Source organism: Triturus cristatus, chromosome 6 (genome assembly GCF_964204655.1).
Source record: "Triturus cristatus chromosome 6, aTriCri1.1, whole genome shotgun sequence".
Taxonomy (NCBI): domain Eukaryota; kingdom Metazoa; phylum Chordata; class Amphibia; order Caudata; family Salamandridae; genus Triturus; species Triturus cristatus.
The window spans coordinates 529,376,504-529,394,347 of record NC_140589.1 but is presented as its reverse complement, the minus strand read 5'-3'; the positions used below and the strand labels follow the sequence as shown (position 1 = coordinate 529,394,347).

Below are 17,844 nucleotides of genomic sequence, written 5' to 3'. Positions count from 1 at the left end.
TTTTCCTTTAAAGGTTTCCACCCTGAAAGTTGTATCTCCATTTGTTTATGCTGCCAAATCCGTGTTATTATTCCGTGGCAGTTAAAAGGGTATTATTCCCTCCTATAAACTGCATTATTTCGGAGGAACACACAATTGTAAAGAACGCTGAAAGAATCACAGCACTTCTCTTAAAATAGGAATAGCGCATCCTGTACTGAGAGAGCTAGGGCCGCCTCCCCAGATTCACGGAGAGAGTGATAACGTAAAAAGCACGAACTGATGCCGTGAGAGAGCAAAATGAAGAGGGACAGGGCCCTGCTCAAAATAAAGATAATGCATTCATCTAAAGTATTAGCGCCCACCCGATTGAATTAGCTATGCTTCCGGTGATAAAAAAAAAACTGGAAATTCGGCGCCTGAAAAACTTGGTCAAAACGGATCTACACAGAATCAAGGTAATTTCTAAACACACTGAGCCCTTGGTAATTGATGCCGGCAGGATACCTCATAAGATAAACGCTCGCAGCTGACAAATGCAGTGTTCCTTATAAATCCATTGTTTCCAATCTCGGCAAATCAAATCTTTTCATTCAAGCTCTCCTTCTATCTTGCATGGGTGGGGCCATTGATTAAGAATATCCTCCGCTTATTGCACTGGTTAGAAACCGCTTTCAAGTGCCATACTAAGCGATATAAGAAAACAATTTAGTACTAGTACTTACACACGAGTCACTCACTACACACTCTCCGCGAGTCTCCAATGAGCCTCAAAAAGAGCATCGGCACACTCGGCTAAAGAGGTAAAGCACGGCACAAACTTGTAGTCTCTCTGGCAGCACGTCATGTATCATAACAAATATCACTTTTAGACAGCACGCACAGTACTCCTCTCTCGGAAGTACAGAACTAACCTTGCTGCTCCCAGTTCGGCAGAGACTCGGGGTCGCTGCGGCGAACACTGCCTCCGGACCAAGCTCCGACCAGAAGCGGAGGAGCTGCGGCTGTCTGGCCTCCTCTAGCCGGCGGCGGATCTGCTCCAGCGAGGCCATGGTCCGCATCACGGAGTGGGAACGGTCACTGGAGAGGCCCAGGTAGGTGAGAGGCGAGACCGCCTCTTAATGCGAGACCGCAGACAATTACAGAGAGTTAAGACCGGCTGAGGAAAGTGGAAGCAGCAACAGGGCCTGGGCGTGGCCTCGCCGCGTTCGGGCAGCACGAAGCAGTCACGCGCCCCAGCACGCGTCACCGCCCCCTTTCCCTCTGCTGCAGCGAGTAGGGAAGTTAAGTGCCAGTTTTATTTATTTATTGATTTAATTAATGCATTTTTATAAAGCGCTGACTTTACCCAAAGGTGTCAGAGCGCTGTACAATAGAACCATGAGAGAAATGTTACAAAATAGAACGTTACCAACCAGCACACCACTGCCTTTCTCCGAGGCGAAGCAGAAATGCCTCGGAGAAAGGCAGCGGCGTTTTCCGATTCGGGGGCGTGTTTCTTTTTCTCTCCTCTTGCCATTGGCTGGAGGAGAGAAAAACACGCCCGGGCTAAAAGCAACGAAAAAACACGCCCCCGAATCCGAAAAGGACGGGGCCTGTTCGGAGTGACAAATCTCTTCTCCAATGGCTGGCCAGCATTTAAGAGGCCAGCCAATGGAGAAGAGGGGAGAAGAGGGGCGGGTTCAAGCCCCTCTTCTCCAAGTCATTAAATCTCACGAGCGAGACTGCGCAAGCGCAGCCTTCGCTAGCCGAGACCTAAAAAGGGCATACCTTTTTTTCAAACTGTCTTTGGTCTTACTCATTGTTTGATTTTCTTCTGTTTTATTATGGTAGGTTAAAATCTTAAATTGTGGAATTGCTTTGTAAGTGTCTTAAATAAACATAAGAAGCTGAAAACCTCAATACAGTCCTCAGTTCGTCTTAGTTCAGCGAGAAGGGCAGTGATGTTACAATGTTTTCTGTAGCCATCTTAATAACAGAGAGATCGATTTGTGATGATACCTCACATATAATGTGTTTCTGAACTGTAAATGTGTACACTTATGGGTTGTACTTGAAACTTCCATTTTCTCCATGCTAATCTTTTGTAATCCCAAATGTCTTGCAGAGCGTGGCTCCCCTCGTGACTTGATTATTAAGGACATTACAGATACATCCATTGGCACATCATGGACTGCCGCTCCAGGAATGGTCAGAGGCTACAGAATTGCATGGCAGTCACTTTTCGATGATAAAACAGGGGAAAACCTTGTCCCCGGCGATACCACAAATACTGTCCTCAGGAACCTGGATCCTGAGACGAAATATAGACTTTCTGTCTATGCCACCTACGCCAGTGGTGAAGGAGACCCCTTAACCGGGGAAGCAACAACTGAAGGTACAATACGCAATTCTTGCATCCAGTAAAGGATCTTGAGTGATGGAGAAAATATGAATCAATTTGTAACACTCATTTTGCCTTTGTAGTGTATATCGTAATCTACTTATTTAACTTAAACAAAATGAGAATGAATTGCCGTACAGTCTTGAGGGATTTAACCAATCCTTACCCGTCACTTCGCAATGTAGCATTGGTGCCAGCAGCAGAGCTATGCCAACCCATGGCGGCATTCATCCAGCTCCTTTGGTGTGTACAGTGCTCTCTGTGTGGCCTTAATAACTCTCCAGTTATGGCATTTAATAACAAAATTGAGCTAAGCACTTAACCTTACGTTTTGAAGTCTAATTTGTTGGACAAAGTCCCTCAGCCCTGGAAGCATTGTTAGGGTTGCCTTTGGTGTGCTACACCATTCACTTTCATTATTCTACACATTATCCATGAAAAGAATTCATGTGAGGTCATTGGTCATTTTTCATTCTGTCTACAAAGACATCACTTACACAGTTTTTGTCTTACCAACCATGAACAATTGACCATATAATTCTCTCCTTTGCAGTTTTTATTACGTGTTTGGTCACAGGGTTCAAGTTATAGTCATTATCCTTTAAGTCCCTAACTATGGCTATGGTACAGTAACGCTAAAGCTCCAATTAAAATTATTCGTCAAAACACTTGTTAGTGCTGCTTTGTCAAAGCTGGCAATTTCCTTTCCCGTTAGGATAAAAAAGTAGAAAATTATATTTTAAGTAGGTATATGAAAGTAGCTATTGAGTTGGAAGAGTCCAATTGAGAAGCTTTCCGAATGATTCATGGAGCTAGAAAATGACGAAAACAATTAAACGATTTACCATTGATACACTAACTTGAGTCTTACATACCAGCACCAAAGCACTTTCCTCAGATAGAGGTAGAATTGCAGAATTTCCCAGATGCCTTGAATCCCTTAAACTTGGGGTCTTTCTAGTGACGTGTAAGAAGACATAGAGATTTCCTGTAATCCTTTCCTGATGTAATCTTTCTGTTTTGATGCATCGGGCACTGTATTGTTTTTCATGTGACAGACTGGCATTCTTCGGCTGTGATTCACTCTATCTTGTCTCTGTTGTAACATAACTACATTTGCTTGTCCAAGTGACAGTGCTATAGATAAATGCCTCTGGTTTCAGCTTCATGCCAGTTTTGTATGTCACTTTTAGATCGTTTCAGTTTCCCTCTGAAACTTTACTTTGCTAAAGCAGGTACTAGTATCAACAGTGAACCTGGGACAGACTGGACTAACAACATGAGTTACCACTCATTTAAAATGCTACTTCGAGTACTTTCTGGGCAATCATAGCCTCCTTCTTCCACCGGGTACTCTTTTTTTTATCAGGTCTACTGTGAAAGCCATGTTATGCAAGACTGGCTTGTATGTTCAGCTTTGCCCATCATCACAAGTTTGAGCGTTCAACCTATTAAAAATGCTTTTCGTGCCCCCTTTTCCTTGCTATGTTTAACAGAATACTTACTTTTCCATTACACGCACCCCAAACTGCAAGAATTACAGGCTGAATGACAAAACCCCCTTTTTTTACTTTTAAGTTGGACTTTTTCTTTGTTTGTGCTTGTTTGTTTCTTTGTTTGTTTCTTATAATTACAATAGTCTGCATACTTCTTGATGCATTCAAAATGTATTATCGGAGAATCTCACTGTCGTCCCCTGTATCATCTCTTGTTCCTTTCACTTTCAAAGATGTCATTTCCGTTCTTTGCAGCAGCATCCTAACTTATTTGTCATGTTGATAGTGTTTGTTATGTTCTGTACGGGTTCTTATTAATGCCCGAATCTTCAACATTGAACTCTTTCTCTATTTTTGATTTGTACTTAAGATTTAGTAGCTCACAGTAGTCATTTATAATAGCTCCTTCTACTTTTATTACTGATCCACACTACACCAAGTGGAATTTTTGTGGTCTATTTTCACCATATTCAAGTTCATCTCTTTTGAAAACGCTATTTCATATTGATTGCTAAACTGTTGATTCTATAAGGATGACTATAGTTTCAGGTCCTGATTTAGTGTTGATGGGAATGGAAAATCCACTGGTACTTGGAGAAGACCCTAAATCCAGAAGAAAATTCCCTTGTAGAATTTACTTCCCCATGGGTGGAGGAAACTCCATAAGTGGGACCACCCCTCCCCCTTTCAGATTTAGCATTACGCCTTATATCATGTCCCTGGTATTTTAGTTTCATTAGTTGTCCTCACAAGAGCACTCACTTTGATTTACAATGAAATGGAAGCTTTGAAGCAGTATTCTTTTGTTTCAGACATTAAAGTCCACACATAGTGGGTTTTTTATCAGCTGAAGGGAAAAACATTGGAAAGTCTGACTTTGAAATTTAATCCATTCAGCTTTCATTCTATACCTGATGCCTTCCTAAGGAGGTCGCACTCCTACAGTTCTATATTAATCCCAACCCCCATATGAAGTGTAACGTCAGTGGGAAGATGCAAAAGTATAGGTAATGGGAACACCTGTGGTAAAATAACATTACACTCTCCCAATTTCCCCTCTAAGCTCACTCAACACACTTGCATATTCACTCACTCAGACATCAAAATCAGATATGCCTGTCATAAACATAATCTCTTTCTCATGTATCCGGGATGTAATGGGCAGGGCCGCAGGGCCATGCACCGCACAATGTAATTGCTACAATGTTAGAACGTGAGTTCCAGTTCCTGGAAACTTGGCATATAAAAATATAATAAGGATGGGTTTGGAAAGTATAGTGATTGACTCTGCGTGTAGCATACGTGCCTTATGAAATGGTTCTTTCTACTAACCGATCTTTATATCCAGTTTGTTTCTGAAGATTCCAGTTTTTAAGACCCTTAAAAATCATTGAATTTGTGGGGTAGAAGATATTTCCATTCTTGAACTGCTGTAATAGTTGGTTACATTTTGCTCCACACAGCGTCTCCCGATGGCAAGATTGTAAAAATTAGTGAAGAGACGGAGACAACAATGAAAGCGACATGGCAGCCGGCGCCTGGCAATATCCTGAACTATCGCGTTGTCTACCGCCCACGTGCTGGAGGGCGGCAGATTGTTGCCAAAATTCCACCAGCAGTCACATCCACAGTATTGAGAAGACTGACACCCCTGACAACCTATGACATTTCTGTCATTCCTGTCTACAGAGAAGGCGATGGCAAAACAAGGCAAGGGAGTGGAACCACACGTAAGTATCCAATGAGGAGGAGGCTGGGAAAGAACGCTTGAGACTGGGTGCTTGGTACCGCTGAAAAGATGGAGTATAACTCTTGCTTTTCATGCTTGCTTTACTGTCTTCTACATGACATACAAACTGTTTAAAGTTATTAGTCTCTATGTAGACATACATTAATATTCATAGCAATATCAATATCAACAAAGCAGCAAGGAACAACAATGCAAGCAATAATAATATGTACAGTACCATCATAAATATTAATAACAGCAACAACAACAATAATAATAGCAATAATAATAATAATAATAATAATAATAAATAGTAGTGCTATATTTGTGGCGCACTCCGAAACCACAGTTGTCTCTTGGCACTTAAGTTGTAAGTGTTAATATTTCCTACATCAACAGAACTCTTTTTATTTATTTGATAAGGTTTAAAAGTGCATTGCAATTCTAACCTGCAACTTGCAAGTTATACGCAGACTTCTTCAGTTGCTGTGCAAGCACTGACCAATGGAACCAATGAATTCTGACTTGGATAAATTGAATAATTTGCCATTTCGACGCTCTAAGTGCATCCTGTTCCAGAATAATAGACTCAATTTATGAAAGATTGTTCATGTGTAAATCTGACTTCAAACTGTGAAATCTGTAAGGTATGTGCGGGTAAAATATGCATAATTCACAAGTGTGTAAGTGAAGGCATACATGTTTCTAATATACATGCACAATTTACACAAATAGATACACACACATTTGAGCCTACTAACTAGTGTGAGGTTTACATGGTGTGTCAGTGAGGTGGACCAAGACATCCAATGCAGATGAGGGGAAAACTGGCATATGTGACATAGTGAGAATTCACGAACAAGTGCAAATGCATTTCCCACCCATTTGAGAACATGTACGTTATATTTGAAAGATCCAGGTGTAAGTGCTGTTTAAAGTGTGGGGAAAGTGTACCGGTTGACCCAGTTTTCAGAATGGAAAAAATGAATACGGGGCATGGAAAATAAATTTTGAACTGAAGAGAAAAAGTGTCAAGCAGTGAAATTAAAACAAATACATGTAAGAATTATTTGCATACCATTTGGTTGTAATTTGTAAAATACGTACACAAAGAACATCATTACAGCGTGTGTGGGGAATACGCATCAGTAACACCTTGTGAGGAAATACACTAACCAACACCAGTAGGTTTCGATTCTGAGTCTCTAAGCTCAACCCTGGGTAGCTGTGGCTCTGATAAGTCAGGCTTACGCAAGAAAATAAGTGTAAAACATTTAAGCAGCACCAAAACAATTGGAGAAGAAATAGCTGATACACTCAAGAAATCCGACACAGGTTTATTAAAAATGTACTGCATTATTATGTGTTTTTAGACTGCAAAATGAAAGAAATCCACCAGAGAGTTTTGAAGATATAGAAATTACAAGGTGCAGTAAATATGCACTTTTTCACTTAACCATGAACAAACATTGGCAAATTCAATCAATATGACACCAATATACTTTTTCATGAAAACCTTGGATAAGTATCATACCCTTACTTTGAGTTATTTTAGGCACACAACCCCAGCAGGGTGCCAGTCAGGAATACCAGCAAGGCCATCAGAAACCGTTATCTTCCAGAATAAAAACATAGTTCAGTCAGTTCCAGTTACTTTTATCTCCTTGCCATAGACTCCTATGCAAGGGATGCAGGATGCTGAAGATTCTCAAGGATGCTGTGGACACAATGTGGTCATCAGGGGTTTTCCTGTGGCTACTCCTCAGTCCATGACTTGGTGAGATAAACCTGGTGATGGAGGTCAACGTCCCAAGAAATCCTTTCAAGCCTGGCAGAAGTCTAATCACTACTGGGCTACCAGTCGTCTGGTATCATGGCCACAGGCAAATCCTTCCATGGGTGGTGACTCACCTTCTGGGCAATTAAGCTCCATTCCAATGGTTCTCCTGGGTCTAGCAGGGTTGGGGGCCTCTTTTGAGCATCAGGTCCTGATCCCTTGGTGCTGCAGGACGATGAGTAGTGGAGATACAGAGATCTGGGCTACCAACACGCCCCAGCAGGGCTTCTTCAGCTGTTGTGGCCCTGTGCAGTAAGCAGGAGGTCAGACAGCTGGCCTTTAGGGTCTCTTGCTTTGGCTGAATTATGGAAATTACTTGAACAGGACACAGCAGGCACAGTCCCTTCTCCTTTGCTAGCCAGCAGGTTCAGCAGGTTCAGCCTTCGTTGATGCAGCCTCTCTTCGATGGGTCATTGGCACAGCTGGGCAGTCCTTTTTCAGTCCTCTTCTTCAATCTATGAAGATCTGAGTTCTGTGTGCAATGGGTGCCCTTTTCATTCCCAGAAAATGCCCTGAGGGTGGACGCGGTCTTTAGCCAATGGACTACTTGGTTCCTTTCCTCCTGATGACCACTTCCGGTGAAGTGTGGCATCTGGATATCCCAAATTCTCCATTCTGCCCACCTTCAACATGTGTGAACCCATCTCTTAGCGTTTAGAGCTCTCTAGCTCAACCTAGAGGTTTAGCTGGCAGTGGTGCTAGCCGCGCCTTCAAAACTAGTTTGGCAACTGGTTTCCTTTCTCCTTCCCGAGTGCCATTCTGTCTACCTAAACAATCGAGGAGCCCCTCTCCATGTGTTCATCATTTGCCCTTCAAAAGAGGCTTCTCCTTTGAAGATTGCCTTTTGGGCCAACACCCATATGGCTTCCTGCCAGGTAACGCCTCTCTCCTGCCCAGGCTTCTATTATCTTCTTTCATAGTAGTTGTTTGCACGTCTCTCCAGGAGGGCAGAATGCAATCTCAGGGACAGACTCCCTTTGGAGCTTTGGATGGGCACAGGGGACTTAGGACCACAAAGTTTCAACTTGATATAGTTACATTAATTTCAACCTTGGCTCCAAGTCATGTTTAATCCAACGAGTTGTTTGATGCCTCACAGTATCAACTTTAGTAGTCCCTGTCAGAAGTATGCATGGCTACTGTGGCAGCCTGTAACACAGCACTTTTCAATGGGGCAACTAGTCTTTTCCACAGTAAAAATGACAATTGTGGGTTTTTACTGTTGGACGATGTAGAAGCACTTGTTCCATTGTCTAACATACGGCACCCTGCCTTAGGGTTTGTTAAGTCTGCCTTAGGGATGACTTACATATATTAGAAAGGGAAGATTAGGGCTTTGCCATCACTTGAAATTGCAAAGTCAAGTCACCATTTTACAGCTGCCCTTCCAGTCTAAAGTGGAAGACTGGGAGCCAGGTTTTGCAGAGGGTGGCACAATCAGTACTGCAGATCCTAGGGTGACCTTCTAACTTAAGCACCTGGGTACCATATACTAGGGACTTGCAAGTAAGCTAGTCTATGCCAATTGTGTATAAGCCAATCAAACAAACTCAGTTATAGGGTCAGGGAACAGGCACTGAGGTTTGATTAGCAGGCCTCTGTGCACTCTCAGTGTCGAGAAAACTGCAGCATCAGTCCAATATTTTGGGCGTGACCACTAAAAAAGGCATTTTCTTTACACACCGTACCCAGAATTACCAGTACTGTGGGATACTGTAATTCTGTGATGCAATATTAGTCAACAATGAAAGGTTTTAAACCAAATAATTATTAATCATGGAAACTAGAGTTTAGGCATCGATTCAGAAAGGTTTTCACTGGTGGAATGTATCTGTGGGAGACCCTGAGGGAAGAGTTTCACTTTATGTCTCATAATCCTGATTCAGTATATAACTCGTTCCTGGTTGAATTAGGATTGCCCAGCTATCCTCGATTATGTTCATAGGGTTAGAAAAATAGAACTGTGTGTGTTATATATGTTATATATGTGAATACAATGCACTTGCAATTGTTTAATCTAATTAGAGTTAATTACATCTATAAGAGTATAAATACAAATGGAGGGTAACTGTTCCTATCGAGAAAGGGATATGTAAAGTAAGGTGGCGGTGGATAATCCAACAGTTGAGGGGGAATCTTCCTTATTGGAAGATTGAGCCCTCACACACCCAACTGGGTGTCATGGTTCATTATAGGGCTTAGCTCCTCGTGGGGTCAAAGCTGGAATGCCCCATGGGCCCAGCAAGTGAGCTCTTTGGCGGAGATCTTCTCTTTAAGCCGTATGAGTGAGTTAGGGTCTGAGGACATAGGGTAGTGTATTGAGTGAAAAAAGTGTCCCATAAAACTACCTCAGGAGTATCAACAAGTTTTTTAATCTATGATCCCCTTGGCAGGATTAAATACAAGGATTTGAACATTGTCACTGGGGTATAATGAGCCGTGGCAATTCCGACATGTGAGATTTAGATGGTCGACATGTTTCACGCCTGTGTGGTCCTGGAGGGATCCGTGGCATTTCTTCAGGACCAATGAACATACGTAAATAATCCCTACCCTACGCCTGGGTGGGTTGTGTATATTTAAAAAAAAAAAGGAAGAATCTGAAAAATCTCCAGGGAAAGCTTAGGTAAACTGTACCTGCATATGACGTCCCTAAATGAGACATTGATATTCAACCTACGCAAAAACGAGAAAATGTAGAGAGGTTTTCACAAATACAGTACAAGTGGTGAGTAAATGACTAGGAAACCTTCTTAAGAAATTAAGTTAAGTTTTGGTAATCATATTATATACTGTAAGGCTGAATCCAAAACATGCTAGGAGTGCAGTCGTCACTCCATAGTGAACAAATGAAAACAGAGCACACAGCGTATCAGGCAACTGACATAATGATGGTAGACAAACCTTTGCAGACCCAGACAAACAAAAATGCAAAAAAGACATATTGGTACCTAGGTGATTCAGGACCCAAATAAGTGTCACCTTCCTGAATTGGGGTGGGAATTAGTCTTACCCTGCTGTTGTTGTGTTCCTTGCACCATAGAGTAGGGCATAGAACTGCATATCAACTGCGGTTAGAAACTGGAAAATAAAACACAGTTTCAAAATTACGAATTAGCGCCAGGGGCAGCCAAAAATCATGCAGCCAAAGCATTCAGTCTCTATTGCAGTACTCACATGATCTGAAGCCGAGTGGCGCTCACGACCTACCCCTCTCTGCTCGTTTGAAGGTAGGGTAGGGTGTGGGTGTGGGGTGCCTGTATTTCAATGTATCTTTCTCACCAGGTGTGTCTCGTATGTTGGATCATTTCCTGGTTTAGCGTGTCCTGTAATTGCGAGTAAAAATAGTGTGGCCATCTTCATCTAGTCATTCTCAATGTAAAAATACATGTCTTGAGAGACAGAGTAGCGATTAATAATTGTAGCTTAAAAAACCATGTGTTACATTTTTAGAAATAGGCGAGAACCGGGCTGGTTTGAACAGCATAATGGGCGCAGCTAGTGGGTTCCGGTATGATCCTTAATTGAACCTGCTAGATATATAGTGGGTCACGTGAAAAGAATTGAAAGTGATGGAGCCCTATTAGGCTTGTCAGTGAGAGACGTTGTCATTGAAGAGACAGTCTCTAATGAGGGGAGTGTCTCTTTTCTAAAATGAAAAAATGGTTTACATCATGCATTCCACCCGCCCAGCCGTGGAAGCCACGGCAGTGGTCGGACTGCAAAGCGGATTGTGTTTATTGAAGGTGCCACCAGACATGTATATGTAAATACATGAGGGGTATGTAATGTTATATGGTCAATGCTTCAGGGTGTATTAATAGGTTGCCTAAGGATAAAATTGTTTTCAGAATAGTGTGATCAGGGGTACTCTAGAAAAGAGAGGTGATGTCTGAAATCCCATGTTTTGAAGTAATTTATGTTGTGACGAAGCAATGAGCAGCCTGGACTGTCATGAACATGAACCTTTTGGTCGTATGATTCGCAGGTGACTCCGGATCATGCGGTTCGCAGCATGGAATGGTTGGAACCCCATAGTTCACAGTCTCATTTGTTGTCTTTGTGCCATAGAATGTCATCATTCAGTCCCCACACATGTGTTTTCAGACTAAAAATCCAGCGCTGTTCTCTATTGAATAGTGACGGTTGATTCCAACGTTCATTAGCATCCAGGATGGTTCATCTGATGTCATTCAATCTATGGATGGCAGTGAAAAAATGTGCCAACATCTTCACTGTGCTGCATCTGCAACATACATTCTTGCGGTGCTCCATTATTCTGGTCATGTTGTCATTCCAATATAGTTCAGTGTGCAGGGGCAAGTGATTAGATATATACCTATCTTCTGGTGCCCCTTTTGTGTCCATATAAATGATTCATTTAGGTGATCTCCTTAGAGACTGTACTCAAAGGACATATGGCACAAATAGCACATGGGTAGTGGCCCTTGACTGGTGGTAAGTCCCACAGGGTGCGCTGTTGAATCCTAGGAGTTGTTTTGGGTCTGGTGTGGACCAGAAGATCTTTTAGGTTCTGTGTCCTTTTGTAAGCGAATCTGGGATCTTTTGAATCCTATTAGAGGTACATGTAAAAGTCACTACGCAAGTAATCATGTCATCCGATACCTTGTCTTGTATCTCTAGTTGAGCCTCTCAATGGTTGTTCCTTGCTCTTTTCTGTGTTTGCCTGACTATCTCAGGGAAATAGTCCAGTGCGACCAGGTTGGTGTTTAATTCCTTGACTTGAATGTCATAGTCTTTAAGGGTATCACAGTTGTGCCGTAAACATTGAACTTACCTGAAGGGAAGATTGTCGTGCAGTGTCTTGGGTGGTGGCTTAACTAGAGGAGGAGGCTATTTCGATCAGTGAGTTTTTAAGAATTTGTTGTTGACAGCCTTCCTGCATCATGGGCAATTAGGAGATCCCAAAAAGATACTGCTTGATTTGATACTGTGCTGGTAAATCTCAGATAAGGGTTAAGAGTGTTGACTAAGAAACAGAAGTCATGGCAGGCATCAATGTCTGTGCGCCAAAAGACAAGGATATAATTAGACAATCCATTAGTATGAAAAGGACAAGCAAGAGGAATAAGTAAATTTGTAATCATTCTGATGAAAGAATCATTGATCGGATTGGATACAATGTGATGATTGAAGATTAACTGTAAAATTATCATTGGATCATGTTTGAAAGAAATGAATATAGTTAATATGATGTTTTGGAAACCCATTTTTTAATTGTTATTTATCTTTGCTCTGATGAGTGGCATTTTGAGGTAGGTATGTGCATGATGGAATAAATGTTGGTTGAAATTAGGTTATAATGACTATGGTATGAGATATTATTAAGTAAAAATCAAACAGTACACTTCTCTCATTGTTTAACCCTACGCAAATTTGCAATAAAAATGTAATTAAAAAATGAGTGTTTAATATTTCATTTGTATTTTGCTATGGGAATTTCATATTTTTGTGTCACATGAATTTTTAATGTCTTGCATGAATAAATATATCAGGTGATGCAAACAATATAGGAAATCCTATATAAAAGTGGATCAAACTTCATTGTACTGGCCGAACAAATACGGTGAATAAATGATGATTTATTGAAACAGCAGGTTTCTGGGGGGCTCCTTTCAGTTTTTGCCTTGGCCCCGGAACCCTTATCCGAAATGCAGGGGATCCTGTTCTATATAATTTTTTGACCGACTCAATCAGTTCAGTTTTTTATCAGTTCAAATAACTTTATTCGATTCAATTGAATCATATATGTTTGCATACATACATTAAATAAAAGACACAAATATACATAAAAAAGTTTTTGTGCAGAGATTTAAAAAAAAATACAGTACACATATTGTCTTTTCCTAAATCATATTACCCCAGCTCAGATTATGAGAATTTAAAAACTCCTACTGTTCTACAACACATTTATACTAAATATTAAAACCCCTAAAATCACTAAAAACTTGAATTCATTTAAAGATTCATAGCGTTTCCTGATTAGAAATGCGATTCTAATGAAGTTAAGCACAGCGCTGCAGATGGCAGCAGTGGGCAGTGACCGCAAGTAATTAAAACCCTCCTGATAAGAACAGGGACGGATTTCCTTTTAAATGGGCTTGATAAAACGTGCCCTTGGGTCTTAAAATGTGCAAAACAGCAAAAAGTGCATTGTACTCTGATGGGCTAAATTATTACAGGGGGTTAGTCTCTCACACCAACCTGCCTGTTTGGGGAAGGCCACAAGAAAGTGCAATGTGCAAAGGCGAAATCTAGTCATAAGGAAACGCGATTGAGCATGCTGTTGACTTAGAAATGCATGATCTGGTATTCCATAATCCTGGTTAGACATACATAATTCAGTGCGATATGCTTTTTCTATGACCTGTTTCATGTTCGATTGGATACCATCGGGATTGTCATAACACTTTTCTAAGCCTATTTTATAAAAAGTATCTTTAACATAACAAAGCCAGGGGAGTGACATTGCGTTATCAAGATTCGTACAATCTCTAAGGATACTCCTTGAGAATAGTAAGTCCTCTGAAGTCCAGATGTTCCCCCATAAAATCAATGGGGCAATATTTATCCTATCTTTTACATAATCCAGACCCACTTCAGAGTGACAAAAAAGTGATGAAGAACTGCTGGGAATCATCAGTAATCTTTTTTAAAATGTGTTCTCTAAAATCTGAATATGGAATCTTTTATGGTAGCCCCATACTCCTGCCCCAAAAGTAGCTACTGACAGACATTTTGATTTGTATAAAGTTATCCTTTCTGCTACCGGCTTATGTCCAAGCTTGCAACCAAAGCGAAACAGCCCCTCTATTATTCTGCTGGTATGTTGAATCCTAGCCACAATTAGATGGTCCCAATTTAATTTATTATTAAAAACATTTCTCAGTAGGTAAAATTTGGCACCTTATCAATGATTTTTTCCTTTACTATAAATGTTCTTGTTTTTGTTTGATTGGGACTGCATACCATAATCAATGATTTGCTAAAATTTACCTTTAGGTCCAATACCATCATAAATTCAGTAAACGCATTCAGACATTTTTTAAAGCTATTCTCCGTTAAGGTCATCAAAACTGTATCGTCTGCATAGGACAGCAATGGAACCCGTTTGCCTTCTATACTTGGGTAGTCCAATTGCTGTTCTAACAGGAATGATTCCAAGCCATTTGTATATATTAGAAATAAAAACGGGCCTAGAATGCAGCCCTGGCATACCCCCTCAGTGGAAGCAATGGGCCTAGTCTTTTCTCCTCCAGGACAAAAACGAATAGCTACGGTAGATGCATGTAGCCTGCGCAACAGGGTAATGAGGGGTTCTTCGAAACCCATATTTTCCATCAGTGCCCATAACTTCCCCCGGCTCACTGTACCGAAAGCACTGGACACGTCCATGAAGGCCAAGGGCTTCGACTCCCCCTGGCCCTCATGTACTTGCCCATAATCATTGACAAGTTGAGGCACTGTTCATTTGTTCCCATCCTCCACCTGAAGCCATATTGGGTACTCGAAATGAGTCTGGTGGCATTGGCCGATGACTCCAAACGTGCAAGGATTACCCTCCCCATAACCTTGCATGTGGCGTCAATTAGAGAGATCGACCTATAGCATGTGGGGTCATTCCTGTTACCTTTTTTGAAGATCGGGACTACCACTGCATTTCTCCACTATTACTGCTTTAAAAACATTACGCATCAGGGGACCCCAAAGTTGAGGATTGCGTTTAAATAAATCCAAGGGCACCCCATCTGGTCTGGGGGCTTTCGAGGAAATGCCCTTTGCTAGGGCATCCTCAACCTCGCTTAAGGACAGGGATGAACTAAGTTGGTATGCCGTTTGTAAGTTAATAACCATCTCATCCCTTTGCTCTTGTGATAAGACGCCCTTTGGGTTAAATATACTCAGAAAATTAGACTCCCAAGCATTTCCCATTATAGTCGAGTACCAACTCCTTGTATTGTTAGAAAGAAGGGGATGATTTATGACTTCCCAAAAACTCTTGGAGTCCTTGAGAGCACTAGCTCTTTCAAGATCTTCCCAGGCCAGTCTTCTCAGTTCGTCCTTCCTACGCTTAATCACACTTTTGTAGGTCTGTCTAACAGCCTTGATCAAGACCCCATCACGGGGGACTGCATGCAAAGCTTTCTTCAGGTCATTTGCGCCTTGGAACATTCAGCATTAAACCATCTTATTTCCGGTGAATCCCGACTCCTCACTGATTTAGTCAGGTTTTTAGCCACATCTTCGCAGATTGATTCAAAACATTGTTTTATAGCATTTGGATGGGAGTCAAAAGCTAAGCATGTCATGATTTTACTTAGATTCGCTTTAACAATGGTCTCCTCAAATTGTGAGGGGTTTATTGTGCTCCACTTTAATCTAACCCCCTGGTTGCAATTATGTTTTAATTGGTGTTCATCACCCCTACCTTTCAGTGCTATAACATGCATGGAAGCATTAAGGGGATTATGGTCGCTAGCAGGGTTTGGTTCAACCGCAAAACTATCTACTAGACATGCATGCTTATTTAATATCAACATAAAATCAATTGTGCTGACTCTACCACCACCCTGATAGGTTGGAAGCTGGATCGAAGGAATACTGACCAACGTATCAATCATGCATAAATCATTTACTACAATGATAGTATTTAGTGCTTCACCCGTTGGGGTATGCTTAAAGTGAGACAAAGGTTGATCTGCGGTGTCTACAATGCCACATATTTTGTGCATACTGTGCTGGCATAGTGTACAGTTAAAATCACCCACCCAGACTATGCACAATGGGAAGAATCTCACCGCAACTTTATCAATTTCCTTTTTAAGGGTGTTAATAACCTGACAGTTTTGTGTGTCAAACATATTGTAGTACCAATTAATCAATAATAGTGTGGCATCAATTAGGTTAGAAATCAGGATAAGCTGGTACCAAGGAGAGTCTGTTATATTGTCTATCTTTAGTGACTCATATTGGACAGAAAGGAAAGTCACTAAGCCACTCTTTTTCCTCCCTGCAGGTGATGGTGTTGCCTGGACATTAAATGAACAATATCCGTCCATAGTGACATCATCCCTGCTCCAGGTTTCCTGGACACAGATATTATCAAACATCTTCACATATTGTACCCAAGTCACATCTGATAGTTTTGAGGAAATGCCTGCAATATTCCATGAGATGATCCTGAGTGGGCGGGTATTAGGATTCCTAACCATTAAGATTTCCCCAGCAGTGTTACTAGTGACTTTCTCTGCGGGCAAAATATCTGAATCCAACCCTACAGTTCCTGCACTATCATTATACGGGTGCAGAAGTGGGTATCGGCTGTTCTCATGGTCTGATATAAAAGGGGAAGCAACTGTACTATCTACTATGTTAGAGGCAATCTCTGGGACATTGTTTAAAATAACATTATTCCCTGATTTTCTCAAATTTGATGTAAGTCAATCTATGTCTGCAAGACCGCTTAGAGCCTTAAAACGTTTTGGGTGGAACCAAGGGGAGGCTGGGGGTGCGGGTGCACCCATGCACATCTGTTGTCTTCCACTGTGTGCCATTGTGGTCTAGGTGGCTGATAGAAAAACCCCAAGGGTAGAATGGAAATTCCCCTCTCATTTGCAAAGTAGTCATCCATCTTCTCTAATATTGTTCTGACCAAGCCTGGGGATCTAAATGTTAATGCAATACAATCTCCGGAGAATGTATTGTTAGATTTCCCCACCCACCCAGTCCTGCGCGCCATCTTAAATTCAGAAAATAACAATTTGTTATTAATACCTGTCCTTGCACTCAAAAAGTGCAAGGATTTGTTCTGCAGTGTTGACCAGTGCTCCATATCGCCGGGGAGCAATAAAGGAACATTAGCCAACAACAGAATATATGGGGTTGCTTCTGGAGGCAAGTGCAGGTTAGAGTGTGGGCCACTAGGGGTTCTTTGATCAAAGGGCTGGCCTTCTATAATACCTGTGTTTCGGGGTCTCTCATCATAGTTATTACTTGCATTACTAGCTCGGGCAATTCTTGTGCCATATGCAGTCTGGGGGTTTCTGTGAGCAGACCATCTGTCTGGAGTGGAGTCTCAGTGCCATTCGAAGGAGGGCATGCTACCCTTGGGAGAGGCAAACCATCCCGAATCGCAGGTCTTACAGAGGGTTCAGGGCGCTGCACAACCCCTTTCACAGCAGCACCCTCTGCCCTCTTTTGCCCATAATCTACAGGGGTTAAGGAAGCACTAGGTGCCGTTTTTTCTAAATGCGCTAACCTAGCCTCAATTTCAGTTAGCTTTTGCAATATTGGGTCCAGATGAGCTGAAATCACAAGTTCCAGTTTTTTCATAAAAGGTTCCCTCTCCTGACTAGGTAATGCAACCAATGATACCCCATCATCTGGTGCTAGTGCTTGT

The 17,844-nt window shown here is 41.6% G+C and overlaps 1 protein-coding gene across 2 annotated transcripts in view; it reads left to right on the top strand.

Moving 5' to 3' along the window:
- COL12A1 (collagen type XII alpha 1 chain) overlaps positions 1-17,844 on the top strand; it is a 344,609-nt gene that overhangs the window by 116,561 nt on the left and 210,204 nt on the right. For both annotated transcript variants that reach the window (XM_085610958.1, XM_085610959.1), the window contains exons 14-15: positions 2,087-2,356; positions 5,322-5,588. In XM_085610958.1, coding sequence (XP_085467084.1) covers positions 2,087-2,356; positions 5,322-5,588 — 537 coding nt within the window. The remainder of the gene's footprint in view (positions 1-2,086; positions 2,357-5,321; positions 5,589-17,844) is intronic.